This window comes from Tenrec ecaudatus, chromosome 12 (assembly GCF_050624435.1).
Source record: "Tenrec ecaudatus isolate mTenEca1 chromosome 12, mTenEca1.hap1, whole genome shotgun sequence".
Lineage (NCBI taxonomy): Eukaryota > Metazoa > Chordata > Mammalia > Afrosoricida > Tenrecidae > Tenrec > Tenrec ecaudatus.
The window spans coordinates 111,914,422-111,929,539 of NC_134541.1; the positions used below are offsets into that span (position 1 = coordinate 111,914,422).

Here is a 15,118-nt window from a genome sequence, read left to right on the forward strand (position 1 = left end):
TTGGTAGGACAGAGCACAGGCAGTCAATGCTGGCAAGAGTTCTAATCTTTACTAGCTCTCAAAAAACCACACCAAGCTCACCATCAGTCCTGACTGAAGGAAATGCAAATTAAAGCAACATTGAAATAGCTTCACCTATCAGATTGCCAAAGATGGACAAGGCTGATAAGTTGCAAAGGGTGGGGCTAGCAGGGGGACAATTCTGGAGGGCATTTGGCAGTGTGGACCAGCAGCAGGTGCTGGCCTGGGGAGCCCTGGGCAGCGTGGGCCTGTAGGTGTGGGGTGCTTCCTGCTCACTGGTCAGCACTGCCTCTGGGGCATGTGAAAGAAGGCTTCCACGAGGCTCTCCAAATTTCTTTTGTGTTTAAAACCCCTGTCCTGCCCGGACTCCCAGTCTCCGCGGGACAGCAGAGCCTGCCCTTAAAGGCCGAGGCTCCCATCTGCTGGGAGGGGGAGCTCCCTGACAGCCTGCAGCCTCGCTGGCCTCTCAGCCCGTGGTGGTGGCTTGAGGTAGCTCTTGGTTTCCATGTGGGCGGTGTGTCCGCCTCTAGCTGACTCCCATCAGCACTGCGGTACTGGTCCCCAGCAGGCTAGGGGCTTTGCTGTCACCAGACTGAAGGTGCCACGGCCTCCAGCTCCCAGAGCACGATGACCCAGGTCTGGAGCCTCCGGGAAGGTGAGTGTGCCAATGGCCGGCCAACTGGCCGGCCACAAATTCAGGGCTCCAGACTCACTTGGGGTCTAAGGTGGCCGAAGGCGCCCTTGCAAAGAGGTGAGTGTTGCCCCTCTCGCCAGCAAAGTCCTGAGCCATTGTCCTCCAGCTATGTTGTCTGAGGGCATGCTCTGCCGGGGCCCAAGGACCAGTGTTTCTAGCATGGCCAAGATGACTGTGGGGAGGAGGGCAGCTGGGCTTTTCTGGGCTGGAGGAGGAGGCTTGGGAGTGGGCTCTGCCAAGACAGCAGGGAAGGAGATGTGGCTGAGTGCCCCGACTCAGGGGGTCCCTGTGGGGCCCTCCCCCGGAGGCAGCCCTTGCCCTCCAACACTTGGGTTCCACCTGTGCCCAACCTGGCCTGGCCTTTCCTCACATCCATGTCCCTGAGTGGAGGATCTGTGTGTTGTGCAAGGCCAGCTGTGAGTCCAGGACTGCTTGACCCGTCCCAGGCTGGGTGGCCAGCCCCAGCTCTGAGGGGTGGAGGGAGACAGCTCTGAGAAGGGACCCACTGGCCACAGGGGGCGGCAGAACCACAGAGGAGATGTCCCGAGGATGGACACTGCTTCCCTCTGCCCACAGCTGGCCTGTGACCTGGGGTTGTCCTATCCAGGAGCAGGCCCCTCTGACCTTATCTGGCGACTTCCTGGACTGACAGTGTATGGGTGGGGGCATCTGTGGTCAGGGTCAGGGTGGTGCTGCCTTGGAAATGCCCCTTCCCAGTGCCCAAGGGACTCCGAGGAGAGGGAGGCTGGGGCCAGCCTACAGCATCTTTCATGTTTCCATAGCCATCCTGTCCCCCAAGGGGCACTCAGCCCTGTAACGGTCATTGTGAGGACAGAGGGGACAGGGGTCTAGCTGTTTTCAGCCCTGGCTGGCCTGAGTCTCTCCATCTGAGTGGGGCTTCCCAGTGATGTGGACAGACATGAAGTGGGCGGCCTCGAGGCTGGGAGCTGGCCTGGGGGGCACCCTGCAGACCCGGGTGCCTGGGGCTGAAACAGCTCTCTGCAGGGGGCACTGTGTTCCAGCTGCCCTCATGCCCCCCAGAGCTGGCCAGGACACCAGCCTTTCACCCCTGCAGGACGGCTGAAGAGAATGCTGGGACACCTCCTGGGGTCCACCCTGAGGGCAGGGTGGTGGGGCACTGAGAACTTCCGGTGGGACCTGCAACACGCACAGGGCCACTTCCTCGCCCCTTATCAAGCATCAGACTTGCTTAATTAACTGGCGCCTGTCTTCCTGCTGGGCTCTTATCAGTGCTCCATCTGGGTACTAGGCAGCCTCCCGGCACCTCAGCACTTCCTGACACCCAGTCTGGTTCCAGGGCCTGAGGGGAGGTGGGGGCTCTCTGCAGGGCACAGCAGAGCAGGGCTTGGGGAGCCCCGGGCTGTATGCTGCATAAGCCTCCTGCTGCGTGTACTTTCTCACTTTCCTGGGGTTGGTCTTTACTGGAGGGGTGTGTGTGTGTGTGTGTGCGTGTGCCGGTGTGCACACTGTGTGGTGTATATGTATCCCATGTGTATGTTTGTGTGTGTAATGTGCACTGCTGTGTGTGTGTGCAGGTGTGCATGCTGTGTGCGGTGTGTGTATATAGGTATGTGGTGTGTTATGTGTGTGCGCGCACATGTGCAAGCATGCATGTTGTGGGTGTGGAGTGGGGGCATCCCATATGCATGTGTATGCGAGTGCATGTGTCTGCATGTTGGTGTGTGCTTGGTGTGTGTGTGGGGGCTGGGGGGACCTGCCCCTTGGGTGAGGGAGGGTCCTCCCACAGTCTCTGTGAGGATTCCAATGGCAGGACACCAGCTTGAGATGGGGCACCAGGTGTGTGAGTGGCACTAAGAATTATCCTCAGCAAGACCCCTGTCCTGCCGCTGCTGCAGGGTGGGCCTGGGCTGGACAGAGCCCTGCTCAGGAGACATGAGACCAGGGCTTGAGTCTGGGATGTCAGGTGATTTCAGCTCCTCAGGGTGCAATAGGAATGGGGTCCGCCTAACTGAGCCAACCACTCCGAGCCCCAGTGGAGACCTCTTAGGACCATGTCTTCTGGAAGAGCACCTCACAGGGAATACTAGAGAGGAGAGCACCCCAAGTAGACTGCCCCTCCTGGAGGAACACTACCTGGGGAGCACCTGTTGGGGGAGCACCTCCTGGGGGAACACCTCCTAGGGAGCATCTATTGGGTGGCACTTCCTGGGGAACACTTCTGGTGAGCACTTCCTGGGGAGTACACTGATGGGAGGGTCTCTTGCAGGCTGGACCTCAGAGGGCAAGGCCCTGGTATGGGCAGTGAGCACCTGGCTCCTGGTAGGCACCTGTGCCTGCTGGGGAACTTCGCTCCCAGGTGAGGGCCAGCTTCTCGGTGGAGGGCGGTCATCTGTCTGGACTGCGGGGTGGGGGGAGGGCTTTGCACCAGCTCTGTGTGGTCTTCCCAGGGGCCAACATGCCCAGGAGGGGGGCTAGAGACCACCGTCCCTCAGCCCAGCCCATGGAGAATTCTCCGGGGTTATTTCCTGGGGCCACCCCTTTAGTGTGTCAGCTGCCAGTCTCCCAGCCCTGTCACCACCTGTCCATCACTGTCCCAGGCCCCAGGAATGTCACCTGCCTTAACAATAACATCCTCCGAATTGACTGCTACTGGTCAGGCCCAGCGCTGGGTCACGACGCAGACCCCTGGCTCCTTCTCACCAGGTGAGGGGAAGGGCCGCCCGGGGTGAGGGTGGGGTCCCCTCAGAAAAGGCACTGACAGGAGTCCCTTCCCCCAGCCACCAAGCTCCAGGTGGGAGACACAGGTGTGCCTTCCAGGCCGGCCTTTGCTCCGTGGAGCTGCCCCCCGAGGAGGTGCTGGTGCCCACCGACAGCTTCTCCATCACGCTGCACCTCTGCGTTGCTGGGCAGGAGCACACCAGCATGGTGGAGCCACAGTACCTGCCCCGGAGACACAGTGAGTGGGGTGCTTAGACCCAAAGGGTACCCCCAGCCCTGACCAGTGAGACCCAGGTCCAGGGGGGACCTGGGCTGCAGCCCATGCATCTCCTTCTGTCCCAGTCAAGCTGGACCCACCCTCTGGGCTGCAGAGCAACGCCAGCCCTGAGTACTGCCTGCTAACCTGGAGGGTCAACCCTGCCCTCGAGCCCCTGGCGGCATTCCTGGCCTACGAGCTGGCCTTCAAGAGGCAGGAGGAGCCCTGGCAGGTCAGGCTTGGCCACTCCCTCTGACAGACAGCCCGCACACACCAGAAGTCAGCGTGCAGTGGGAGGATCTGGCACGAGGGCAAGAGTGGGCACCCCCTGTAGGAATGCGCATGCAGGTGTGGGTGTTCGTGTGCCCACAGCCGTGTCTATGAGCTTGTGTGTGCCTGTGTGTGCACATGAAATCATAGGTGAGCATGCCTGTGTGTGTGTGCCTGCGTGTGCATGCTTGTACCCCCTCCAGGGTGGACCCCCAGGCCTTCCAGCACTTTCTACCTGCTTCGATTCCACAGAGGGCCCGCCACAAGGACCAAATTGTTGGGGTATCCCGGCTAGTGCTGGAAGCCGCAGAGCTGGCCCCCGGCTCCCCCTACGAGGCCAGGCTGCGGGTGCGGATGGTCCAGGAGGAGGACGTGGCAGAGGACGAGCGTTATGAGGGCACCTGGAGCGAGTGGAGCCTGCCTGTGCACTTCCCTGCTCCCCAGAGACCAGGTGGGGTGGCCCCTGCTGACCCCGTCAACCAGAGGCCCCTCCCTGAGGCAGCTACCCTAGTTAACCACCTGTTACAACCCCCCGCCACAAGCTGCCGGGCCCAGTAGTGCCCACAAGTGTTAGGTTGGGTGGGGGGAATGAGTCCTTGGCACTGGAAGCTGGGCATGGCCAGAACCTTGAGGGGTGAATGGGCCCACCCATGTACGCGAGATGCTGGGAGGTCTGACCCTAATGACCAAATACATGTGGGGAAACTGAGGCTGGAGTCATTTACCAGGCAAGACCCCGGGCCTCCTAAATCCTGTCCCTTAGGCCCAGAGCACCGACAGGGGGAGGCGGAGGGGAGAGGAGGAAGGAGGAGGCCTGCCCTGCAGCTTCTCATGGCCCTGCCCCATTGCTCACAGAGCCCCGGACACCCCCCTGGGGCCAGCCTGACCGCTTGCTTGTGGCTGTGCCCTTCTTTCTGCTGCTGATTGGCCTGTCTTACCTCTCATTCAAGCTGCTGTCCAGGTGTGCGGGGGTGCACGGGGGTGTGGGCGGGGGGTCGGAGAGCCAGACCTGCAAGCTCTGGATGCTCCTCCATGCCCCTGTCCACTCTGGTCCTCGGTGGGACTGAGCCAGCTGGGAGTCCCTTGATGCCAGAGGACAGGGTGGCTTCTGCTACTGCCCTGGAGCCTGTGGATGACCTCAGAGTCCCTGGCTGAACTACTTGGGTCCCCGCCTCCCAGTTACTCCCCTTAGGGTGAGCCCCAGTTCACCTCTATGTGAAAACCATGGGGGGCACTGGATGCATGCCAAGCCCTTCCCTCAGACCATGGATGGCAGATGGGGGGATGCTGACCACAGAGCAAGACACAGTGGGCTCTCCAGTGTGTGCTGATGGAGCCGCAGCACGTGAGGGGCCAAGGGTCGGAGGTGGTGGGCAAGGCAGGCCCCCTGTACACAAGGACAGGGCAAGAGGAGGCGGGATACCTGGACAGAGCGAGCAGTTGTTTGGGGGAGAGGGGAACCAGGGATCATGACTTCAGGGTGGGGACTTCCCTTGGAGCAAAGAAGATGCTAGAAGGTTAGTTAAGCAATGGGTCTACCCTGCGCACAGGGTAGAGCCACCAGGGCAGGTGTTTGGGTTTGGGCTGGCCTGGGACTGGAAGGAGTGCAGAGCCTAGGAGAGAGTGGTGGGCCCAAGGGGGGTGGGAGGGGCTGGAGGGGCTGGGGTAGTGGTGGGGTGATGGGTAGTGGCTGGTAGTGAATGGTAGTGATGGTGGATGGTGATGGTGGTGGTGGTGGTAGGTGGTGGGTGGTGGGTAAGGCTTGATTTGGAGGGGTTGGATGGAGACCCCATCCAGTAGGGCAGTAGGCTGCAGTGGTCACTCCCTCCCCAGGTGCCCTCAGGGACTCACTATAAAGGCATATGGCCAGTGTAAACCAGGTCTGTGAGTTGTCCATCGAGACCCCTAGGTAGACACAGCAAAAGGGCAGCAGGGGTGGTCAGAAGGAGTCCTGGTTCCGGGCTGACTGCCTTCTCTTGGCACAGGGTGAAGCAGGCCTGCCACCAGCACGTGCCCTCTCCAGCTCTGTTCTTCCAGCCCCTCTACACTGAGCACCATGGGAACTTCCAGGTGCGTGCGTGCAGGGCTGGTCCCGAGCGCTGGAGGCTCAGGATGTGGGCGCTGCTTGGAGCTTTTTTTGTCTTTTTGAGGGGGTTGAAATTCATGCAGTCTAATGCTCAGAGGAGCATTATGCATTTCCTATTTCTCTCTGTCAGTCTGTCTAATCCCTCTCCCCCCACACCCCCCTCTCCTCAAGGCAGCCCTGTGGGTAGTGGTTGGTTCAAAGTGGGGACCATTTGGGGCTGATTCTTCCGGTGTGGCCTTCGCCGGACTCCTTGAGGGATTTGTCCTGCTGCCACTGGGAGGAGGAGGGGTGTCGGGGGCAGGCAGCACTGCCCCTGAGGACTCTCATCTCTTCATGGCATGCCATCAGACATGGGGGGTTCCAGCCCCAGGCACGGGGATCTGTGGAGGTCAAGACAGCTCTCCCAGGTGGCTCCTGCCTCCATGAGGGCCAGGGGAGGGTCCAGGGCCCTCGGTCTCCATACCTGTCACCCTGTACACCAGGCTTACTCGGCAGGGGGCCCATGGGTGCACAGTATCAGCCCAGCCATGGAGGGCTTGTGTTCTGGGCAGTCTGGTTTAACATAAGGGGTTGGGGTGCTCTGTCAGTCTTGGGGTGAGCTGGGGAGCTCCCTACAGGAGGAGCCACCCCTGGTGTGTCCCAGCAGAGCACCCAGCCTGAGTCCCTCTCACCATACTCTCTTGCAGACCTGGACAGGGACTCACAGGGCAGGACTGCAGTTTGGCCAAGTGGATATCAGTGGCCAGCCTGCTGCTCCAGAGCTGGGCTGCCAAGAGGCTGTGGCCCTGCTCACCTGCAGCCCAGCGTGGCCCTGGCTCTGCTTGGAGGAGAAGAGTCCACCTGCTCTGGGCTCAGAGGACATGCGGCCCACAGGGGTCTTGGAGTGGGGGGACCAGCCACCTGCCTACCTGCCACAGGAGGAATGGGCCCCAGTGGCCCCCACCAGGCCAGGCCTCCCAGACCCAGACTGCAGTCACAATGACTACTGTGCCCTGGGGTGCCATGAGGAGGGCCACCCCTCAACACCCCTAGGACACACCCAGAGCCTAGTGACCACTCCTGCGTTGACTTGTGACCTTTTCTGGCACCAAGGGGACTTGGGGCCTCAGCATGGGGCCTCCTGTATGGACGCTGATCATCTTCCAAGCCAGGGCCCCATTGAAGGGCCCCTTTCTGTCTGAGCCTTTTCTGCCAGCAGCAGACAATGGGCCTGGCCTCTTCCATGGGGATAGGCCAGCACTGCGCCTTCTGCTCACACCTGCTGGGAGGGGCTGCTGCTAGGTGTCCCCCAGCCCCGTCATCCATTTTGGTCTCCCAGCCTGTGTTGCCTCAACCCTTGAAGGGTCAGCTCAGTGACCATCGGTGCAAGGCCCTGTTGCTTCAGGCCTTCAGTCTTCCTGAGATTAAAATTCACAGTGCCTGTCCCAAACTGCCCGTGGTTGGAAGGAGAGACCAGGGGAGGGACAGGGGTCCTGGGGGAGGTGTGTCCGGGTGGCAGGGAGGGGCAGTCATTGGCTGGCTCTGAGGGGGAGCCCTCCTGTACCTTTTCCTCTTTCCTCGCTGGCCTCACCATGTGGCCTCACCCATGCCCAGCAGCAAGTGGACAGTGGTGGGAGTCCAGGTCCTATTCTGCAGCCCAGGCCTCCTGAGGGCAGGGCGGGGCTGGCAGGCAGCTCAGGAGCGCCCTCCTGGGCAGCAGGTGGAGGCTTCTAGGGAGGTGCTAGGCCTGGGAACTGAAGGGGACAGGGCCTATCTGTACTGCAGAAGCCTTGGGTTCAATGGGGGGTGGGGCAGGTTCCCAGAATGTATCTTTAGGGGGCAGAGGCAGGGAAGGGTGGGGACAGAAATGTGCTGACCAAATCTCAAAGCACTCGGCAGAATCGCTTCTCGCAGGCTGTGGGGAAGCCCCAGGAGGGTGTATTTATAACAGCCCTTCTGCGGCCACGGCAGGGACACACGTTTTTCTGACCACAAACTTCCCTTGACTGCCCCTCGGAGCTTTGGACCTCCCCACTTGGGGGCTGTGTGGAGGCGGGGCCTAGGCGAGTGACAGCTCTGGAAGCTTATGCTGAACTGGAATTCCTGCAGATCCAGGGCCAGCGGTGGGGCAGGACCGGAAAAGACTGTGTCCAGCCTGGCTGCATTGTGGAGGGACATGGACTTTACTGCTGAGGGCATGTTCCGGCAGATTCTTCTCATCTTTTGATTTTTATTAAGGTGAAAACCCCTTAGCAAGCACAGTTCATGGGGGTTCTGTGGGTTCTCCCTCCCCAGCCCCAGGTAACCATGGAGACACATTCCGCTGCAGTCTGATTGTTCTGAGCGATATAAACAGAGTTGCAATATTTTGTCTGTCTGATGTCCTTCACTTTGCCTTATGCTTTGTAGTTTCACCCAGTTGGGGCCCTGATTGGAGCGTCACTTCGCTTTGTGTGTCCAGACCTGGGTTCTGGTTCAGCTGTGGAGTTGGAGGGTCCAGGGTTTGTGTTCAGTTTAGTTTGAGTTTGGGGTGAGGTTAGGTTTCTGATTGTGGTTCCAGTTCCAGTTCAGGGTCTTGATTCAGAATTGGGTTCAAGATAAGGATTTTTATTCCAGTTTAGGGGTATGCATTAGGGGTTTACATTCAAACTTGGGTTTGGGCTAGGGTCAGGTTAAAGGTTAAAGTTAGTGTTAAACTGATCCCAAACCAAACTGTTGAGTCAAGGCCTGAGGATGCCACAGAAGGCAGGCCTTGGATGGACGACTCACACTGCAAACTTGGGGGTTGGTTCCCCACAGACCTCCCAGGTGAAGCAGGGCTGGCGGGTGTACCCTCTATTGTCCCCTGCCCGCTGGGGACAGGTATAGCAATGCAGTTGAGGGGCACACACTCCACAGTACCCCAAACAGTGAGGGAATGTCCCCGATCTAGAAGAAGGCGGTGCGCAGAGGAAGGCTCTGTGTCCAGCATCATTATCAGGCAATGTCCCTGCCCCAGCTCATGACCAGGCCTAGGTAGGCATGGGGAGGCCAGGTGGCAGACAGTACTTTCCGGAAAGTCAGCGCTGGGGTTCCAGAGAGAAGCATTAGAGCACTGGCCCAGTACTGGGGATGCGACCTCATTTGGAAATAAGCTTTTCTTTGTCGTGCACATTCAGCCATATAGTGTCCAGAGGGTCCTAACCGGAACCTCTGCCGAAGATTCCAGAGACAGACTAGCTAGCGCTGACTACCAGGGTCACCAGGAGGCACCATAAACCAGAGGAGGAAGCAACACTCTGAGCCCCTGATCTACAATTGTGAGAAAATGAACTGTGTTTTCCCGGCCGCCACTGCAGTGTCTCTGTGACGGCAGCGCAAAGTCACGACGCAGAATCTGATGACAGACACCGCCCACAGACACTGCCCACAGACACCTTAGTAGAGTTTCCAGACTCGGAGAGAAACAAGGAAAAAGCTCTGGTGATATACTTGTAAAAATTAGGCAGTGAAAACAGTCTGTGGATCACAATCCAGTATTGTCAAATTAGTGCTGGAAGGGCTGAGTCTGAGCAACCAACCAACCAACCAAGTCATCAAGCCAATCAATCAACAATTAACTCACTGACCAATCAAATCAGGCAGTCAACTAATCTATCAAACCAATCGACCCACCAGTCAATTTGAGTATTTAAGCAAGCAGTCAAATCTTTCAGCCAAACACAAAACTGTAAATAAAAGTATCTAACACAGATAAAATATAAGAAATAGCAAACTGAGTGTAAATAATAAAAAGAAGTAGCATGTGGTAACCAAATGCCAAAATAAATTTAAAATAAATTATTTCATTTACTTAATATACACAATTATGTATGTAAATGTAATTTAGTATTTTACATGCAAATTATTTTAGTTACATTTAAAAATTGTATTTAATAATATACTTTACTAAGAATTAAATATATTTATCTCATATGTACATAAATCTAAATATATGTAGTATATAATATTATCCATTTAAAATATTAATAAAGTAACATATATTTAATGTATTTTGTTATATTAATATTTAATTTTATTTGATACTTTATTTTGCTAAAAAATACCTTAACTTAATTTTGTGCTTTATATTTTTCTTTATATTAATTTTATATGTTATTTTAGATAAACTGTAATTGATGTTCATTTTAAATATTAATTTTATTTCATTTTAATATAGTTTCATTATATTGACTTATTGTTTAATTTGATTGCACCATATATAATATTTATTTATCATAATCTATTTAGTTTTAATAATTTAATTTAGTTTGCCATATTACTATATACTTCTTATAAATATACCTATTATACTTTTTATAAATATACATACTATATAATATTGTATTTCATTTATTGAAAAGGAAGTAAAAAAAAAAATGAAAAGGAAGTTAATTAAAAAAAGAAAAGGAAGTTAATTAAAAAAAGAAAAGGAAGTTAATGAAAATTATTCTGTATTTTAATTTGATTTTATATCTAATTTAGTGTTGTTTTGTATTATTTTATTTTTTAAATGGTTTGATATTTAATTTTATTTAGTGTTTTGATTTATTTAGGTTTGGTTTCCTTTACTGAATATAATGCTTAGTATAATAATTAGCTTAATCTAATATATAATTTAACAGATTTTATTTACTATTTCACTGACTGTATTTTATACATTCTTTTATTTAATACGTACATTAATTTATTTATATTGATTTTTATTAGTTAACATAATGTGCTATTAAATTAGAATACATTTCATTTTCTCTTTTTCAGTTTTAAAACATTTTTATTTATTTATTTTTTAATCACTTTATTGGGAGCTCATACAAGTCTTATCACAATCCATACACACACCAATTGTGTAAAGCACATTTGTTCATTCGTTGCCCTCATCATTTTCAAAATATTTGTTCTCTCATTTTCTTTTTCACATATTATTTTATCTTATTTTAAATGTAATTTTATATAATTATTTTATTGTATTTTGGAATCCTTCAACTGCAACTTGAACTTACAAGTTGAAATTGAAGACGATTAAAACAAGTCCACGAGAACCAAAATACAACAGTGAGTATATTCCACCTGCATTTTGAGAACATTTCAAGAATGGATTTCACTAACTGAGGAGTTGTTGGGGGACATCAAGAACATAACACATGAACAAAAGATCTTCAAAAAGACAGGAAAGAAACAACAGATCAAAGTGACTATATCAGAAGAGGCTCTGAAACTTGCTCTTGATCACAGAGTAGCTAGCCAAGTGGAAGAAATGTTGTAGTAAAAAAGTTGAACAGGAAATATCAAAGGGTAGCTGGAGAAGACAAAGTACCACAGTGAAATGTGCAAAGACCTGGAGTTAGAAAACCCAAGAGGAAGAACACGTGTAGCATACATCAAGTTGATAAATGAAGATAAAATTAAGCCTGGAGTCTCAATATTAAAACATTCTATGGACACAATATTGCATGATGCTGCTGCTGTAGGTACTTCAGGCCCTTAGTGACTGTGGTGGTTACATCATCTGGTGTCAATTTGGGACTTGAGAGGATTAAGAGTGAAAGGGTGGAGTCTAGTCTGTCAATTGAGGCCCCTCCGTGGGCATGGCTTTCTCCTGAGGATTCTGGGAACTCTGGTATTTCCTCCTTGTAGGCATGAGACACTGTCTCTCTCTCTCTCTCTCTCTCTGCTCACTCCCTGAGAGACGCTCTACTGACAAAAACACATGGCACTAAGCTGATACACCCAGGTGCCCTGGGAACTAGAGGAACCACATGGAGAGCCCTGCCAGCGCTGAGATGCTTCTACCGCCACTGGATCCACAAGACTTTGAACCCACTAGCTGGCAATCTTCCTGCATTCAGTGTCATTGCATGTGTTTCGTGAGTCTGAAGACGAACTTTTAGACTGGTATCGGACAGATGGGTTAATAGTGGACTTGATCTGGACTGGGCTGGGATGTTTTCTCAATATTCAACTGCTCTTGTATATAAACCTTTCTTATACACATAAGAGTCTCTTTATGAATTTGTTTCTCTCGTCTCCCCGGACTAATACAGTGACCTTACGGACAGCAGAGTGAAACACTGCCGGGTCCGGCACCATCATCACAATTGTTTCTATGCTCGAGCCCATTATTCAGCCACAGTGTCAGTGTGTCCCCTTGAAGGCTCTCCTCTCCTCCACTGCCCCTTAGCTTTACCAAGCATGATGGCCTTCCCCAGGGCCTGGTCCCTCCTGACAACACGTCCAAAGAATGTAAGATGAAGTCTCACCATCCTTGTTGCTAAGGAGCACTCTGGCCGTCCTTCTTCCAAGACAGATAGGTTTGTACTTTTATCAGTCAATGGTACTTTTAATATTATTCTCCAGCCCCACAATTCAACTGCATCAATTCTTCTGTGGTCTTCTTTATTCAATGTCCAACTTTCACATGCATAGGAGGCTATTGAAAATACCATGACTTGGGCCAGGTGCATCTAAGTCCACAAAGCAACATCTTTGCTTTTCAATACACTAACGAGGTCTCGTGCAGCAGATTGACCTAATGCAACTCATCCTTGGATCTCTTGACTGCTGCTTCCATGAGCACTGATGTGGATTCAAGCAAGATAAGATCCTGGACAACTACAACCCTTTCTCCGTGTATCATGATGGTTCCTATTGGTCCAGTTGTGAGGGGTTTGGTCTTTATATTGAGTTGTCATCCATGCTGAAGGCTGCTCTCTGTGGTCCCCATCATGCCCATGTGGAACCTGAGCATGGATCAAAAGGAAGTTGTTTGAACAGAAGGGGATACTGCATGGTTTTCAATTAGGCAAGGTGTGTGTCAGGGTTCTACACTTTTACCATACTTACTCAATCGGTTTACTGAGCACATAATCTGAGAAGCTGGGTTATAGGAAGAACAAGGCAGCAGCATCAGGATGGGAGGAAGGCTTACTAACAACCTGTGATATGTAGATGACACAATGTTGCTTGGTGAAGGAAGGAGAGGAGAACTTGAAACATTTGTTGCTGAAGATCAAAGATCTTAGCCTTCAGTATGGACTGAAACTCAATGTAAAGAGAGAAAAAAATCCTCACAACTGGACCAGCAGGTAACATCATGATAAATATTGAAACTGTGAAAGACTTTATTTTGTTTAGATCTATGATCAATATTCATGAGAGCAGCGGTCAAGAGATCCAATGATGGATTGCAGTGGGTAAATGAGCTGCACTTGGAAGTGTTGAAGAGCTAGGAAGTTACTTGGAGGACTAAGGTGTACCTGATCCAAGCTGTGACATCTTCCTTTCTTTCGAAAATAATTTTATTGGGAGTTTTTACAGCTCTTATCCCAATATATATGTGCAGCCATTGTGTCAAGCACATTTGTATATTTGTTACCATTATCATTTTCAAAACATTTTCTTTCTACTTGAGCCCTTGGTATCAGCTCCTCATTTTTTCCCTCCCTCCCTCTACCCTTCCTCCTTCACGAAATCTTGATAATTATAAATAATTATTTTTTCATGCCTTACACTAACCAATGTCTCCCTTCACCCACTTTTATGTTGTCTGTCCCTCAGGGAGGGGGTTATATGCAAATCATTGTGATCAGTTTCCCCTTTCTCCCCCCACCTTCCCCTTACCCTCCTGGTATCACTAGTCTCATTATTGGTTTCTCTGTCCTGGATTCCCTGTGTTTCCAGCTCTTATCTGTACCCATGTACATGCTCTGGTCTAGCCGGATTTGTAAGGTAGAATTGGGGTCATGACAGTGGTGGAGAGGGAGCATTAAAGAACTAGAGGGAAGCTGTATGTTTCATAGGTGCTATACTGCACCCTGACTGGCTTGTCTCTTCCTTGTGACCAGGATGTCCAATTGTCTACAGATGGGCTTTGGGTCTCCACTCTGCACTCCCCCTCATTCACATCAATATGATTTTTTTTGTTCTGGGTTTTTGTTGCCTGATACCTGATCCCATCAACACCTCATGATCACACAGGCTGGTGTGCTTCTTCCATGTGGACTTTGTTCTTCTGAGCTAGATGGCTGCTTGTTTGTCTTCAAGCCTTTAAGACCCCAGATACTATGTCTTTTGATAGCCAGGCACCATCTGCTTTCTTCACCACATTTGTTTATTCACCTGCTTTGTCTTCAGCGATTGTGTCGGGAAGGTGAGCATCATAGAATGCCAATTTAATAAAGTATTCATACACTAAGGGAGTACTTGAGTGGAGGCCCAATGTCTATCTGCTACCTTGATACTTAACATATAAATGTATGTACATAGATCTATTTCCCTATAATTATATATAAATCTATTTACATATGTGCATGTCTGTATTTTGACCTCTAAAATGCCCTTTGCCTCCTAGTTCTTTCCTCTATTTCGTTTTATTTTCCTCTTGTCCCACTATCATTTCAGTTTGAGTAATTCCTCTCAGTTACATTGCCTTTGATCAAGCCCTACCAGGCATCCTCACCATTGATTTTAGATTATTTGTTCCTCCTTTGTCCCTGGGTTTAATACACACTTCCTTTCCCTTCCCTCCCCCTTTCCACTGTCACCCCCCTCCCCCCCTGCCCCAAACCATCAGTCCCCTTGTTTTCTCTTCTGTATTATTTATCCTGCTGCCTACCTTATCTAGATAGCCATGCAGAGACAATAATAAGCACAAAAGCAAACAAAGCAAAACAAATCAACAACAAAAAGGAAAAAAAGACTATAAATAGTTCCAGGTCTGCTTGTTGACCGTTAGGTGTGTTTTTCTGTCAAGTTTGATGGGGTGTCACACTCTGTCCCCAAAGCCTATTTTTGGTAATCCCCGGGTACTTCATTGCTTTGCTCCCCTTGCTGCTCTGTTGTACACCCTTAGCGTTTCACCCCAGTGTGGTGGGGTCAGATTGGGCACAATTCCTGAACTGAGCCTCCAGTGTTGTCCCTTATAGTGATATAGGTCAGTGAGGGACATCTTGTCTGGTGGCAGCCCGCCCTATGGTCCTCTCTGTGCATTGGCTGCTCTGAGAGGAATATCATCCTTGGGGCTTTGTGGTCCAGGATGTGTTCCACTCTCTCCTTCGCTGTTCGTTTGCTCCTGCCATGGTATTTTCAATCACTT

General features: G+C 51.3%; 1 protein-coding gene across 1 annotated transcript; it reads left to right on the forward strand.

Annotated features, from left to right (window-relative positions):
• The first annotated feature begins 648 nt into the window (after positions 1-648).
• On the forward strand, positions 649-7,208 carry IL9R (interleukin 9 receptor). The gene is made up of 8 exons (XM_075528100.1): positions 649-676; positions 3,295-3,400; positions 3,475-3,653; positions 3,758-3,903; positions 4,194-4,392; positions 4,797-4,902; positions 5,927-6,011; positions 6,714-7,208. Exons 1-8 carry the CDS (start codon positions 649-651, stop codon positions 7,206-7,208), a joined length of 1,344 nt encoding a protein of 447 aa, XP_075384215.1.
• The last annotated feature ends 7,910 nt before the right edge of the window (positions 7,209-15,118 follow it).

Excerpts from the sequence above, each read along its gene's own strand:
- IL9R (XM_075528100.1), top strand. The coding sequence starts at position 649 with ATGACCCAGGTCTGGAGCCTCCGGGAAG. Across the intron at positions 3,654-3,757 it reads GTACCTGCCCCGGAGACACA|TCAAGCTGGACCCACCCTCT; the intron begins GTGAGTGGGGTG and ends CTTCTGTCCCAG. Across the intron at positions 4,393-4,796 it reads CCCTGCTCCCCAGAGACCAG|AGCCCCGGACACCCCCCTGG; the intron begins GTGGGGTGGCCC and ends CATTGCTCACAG.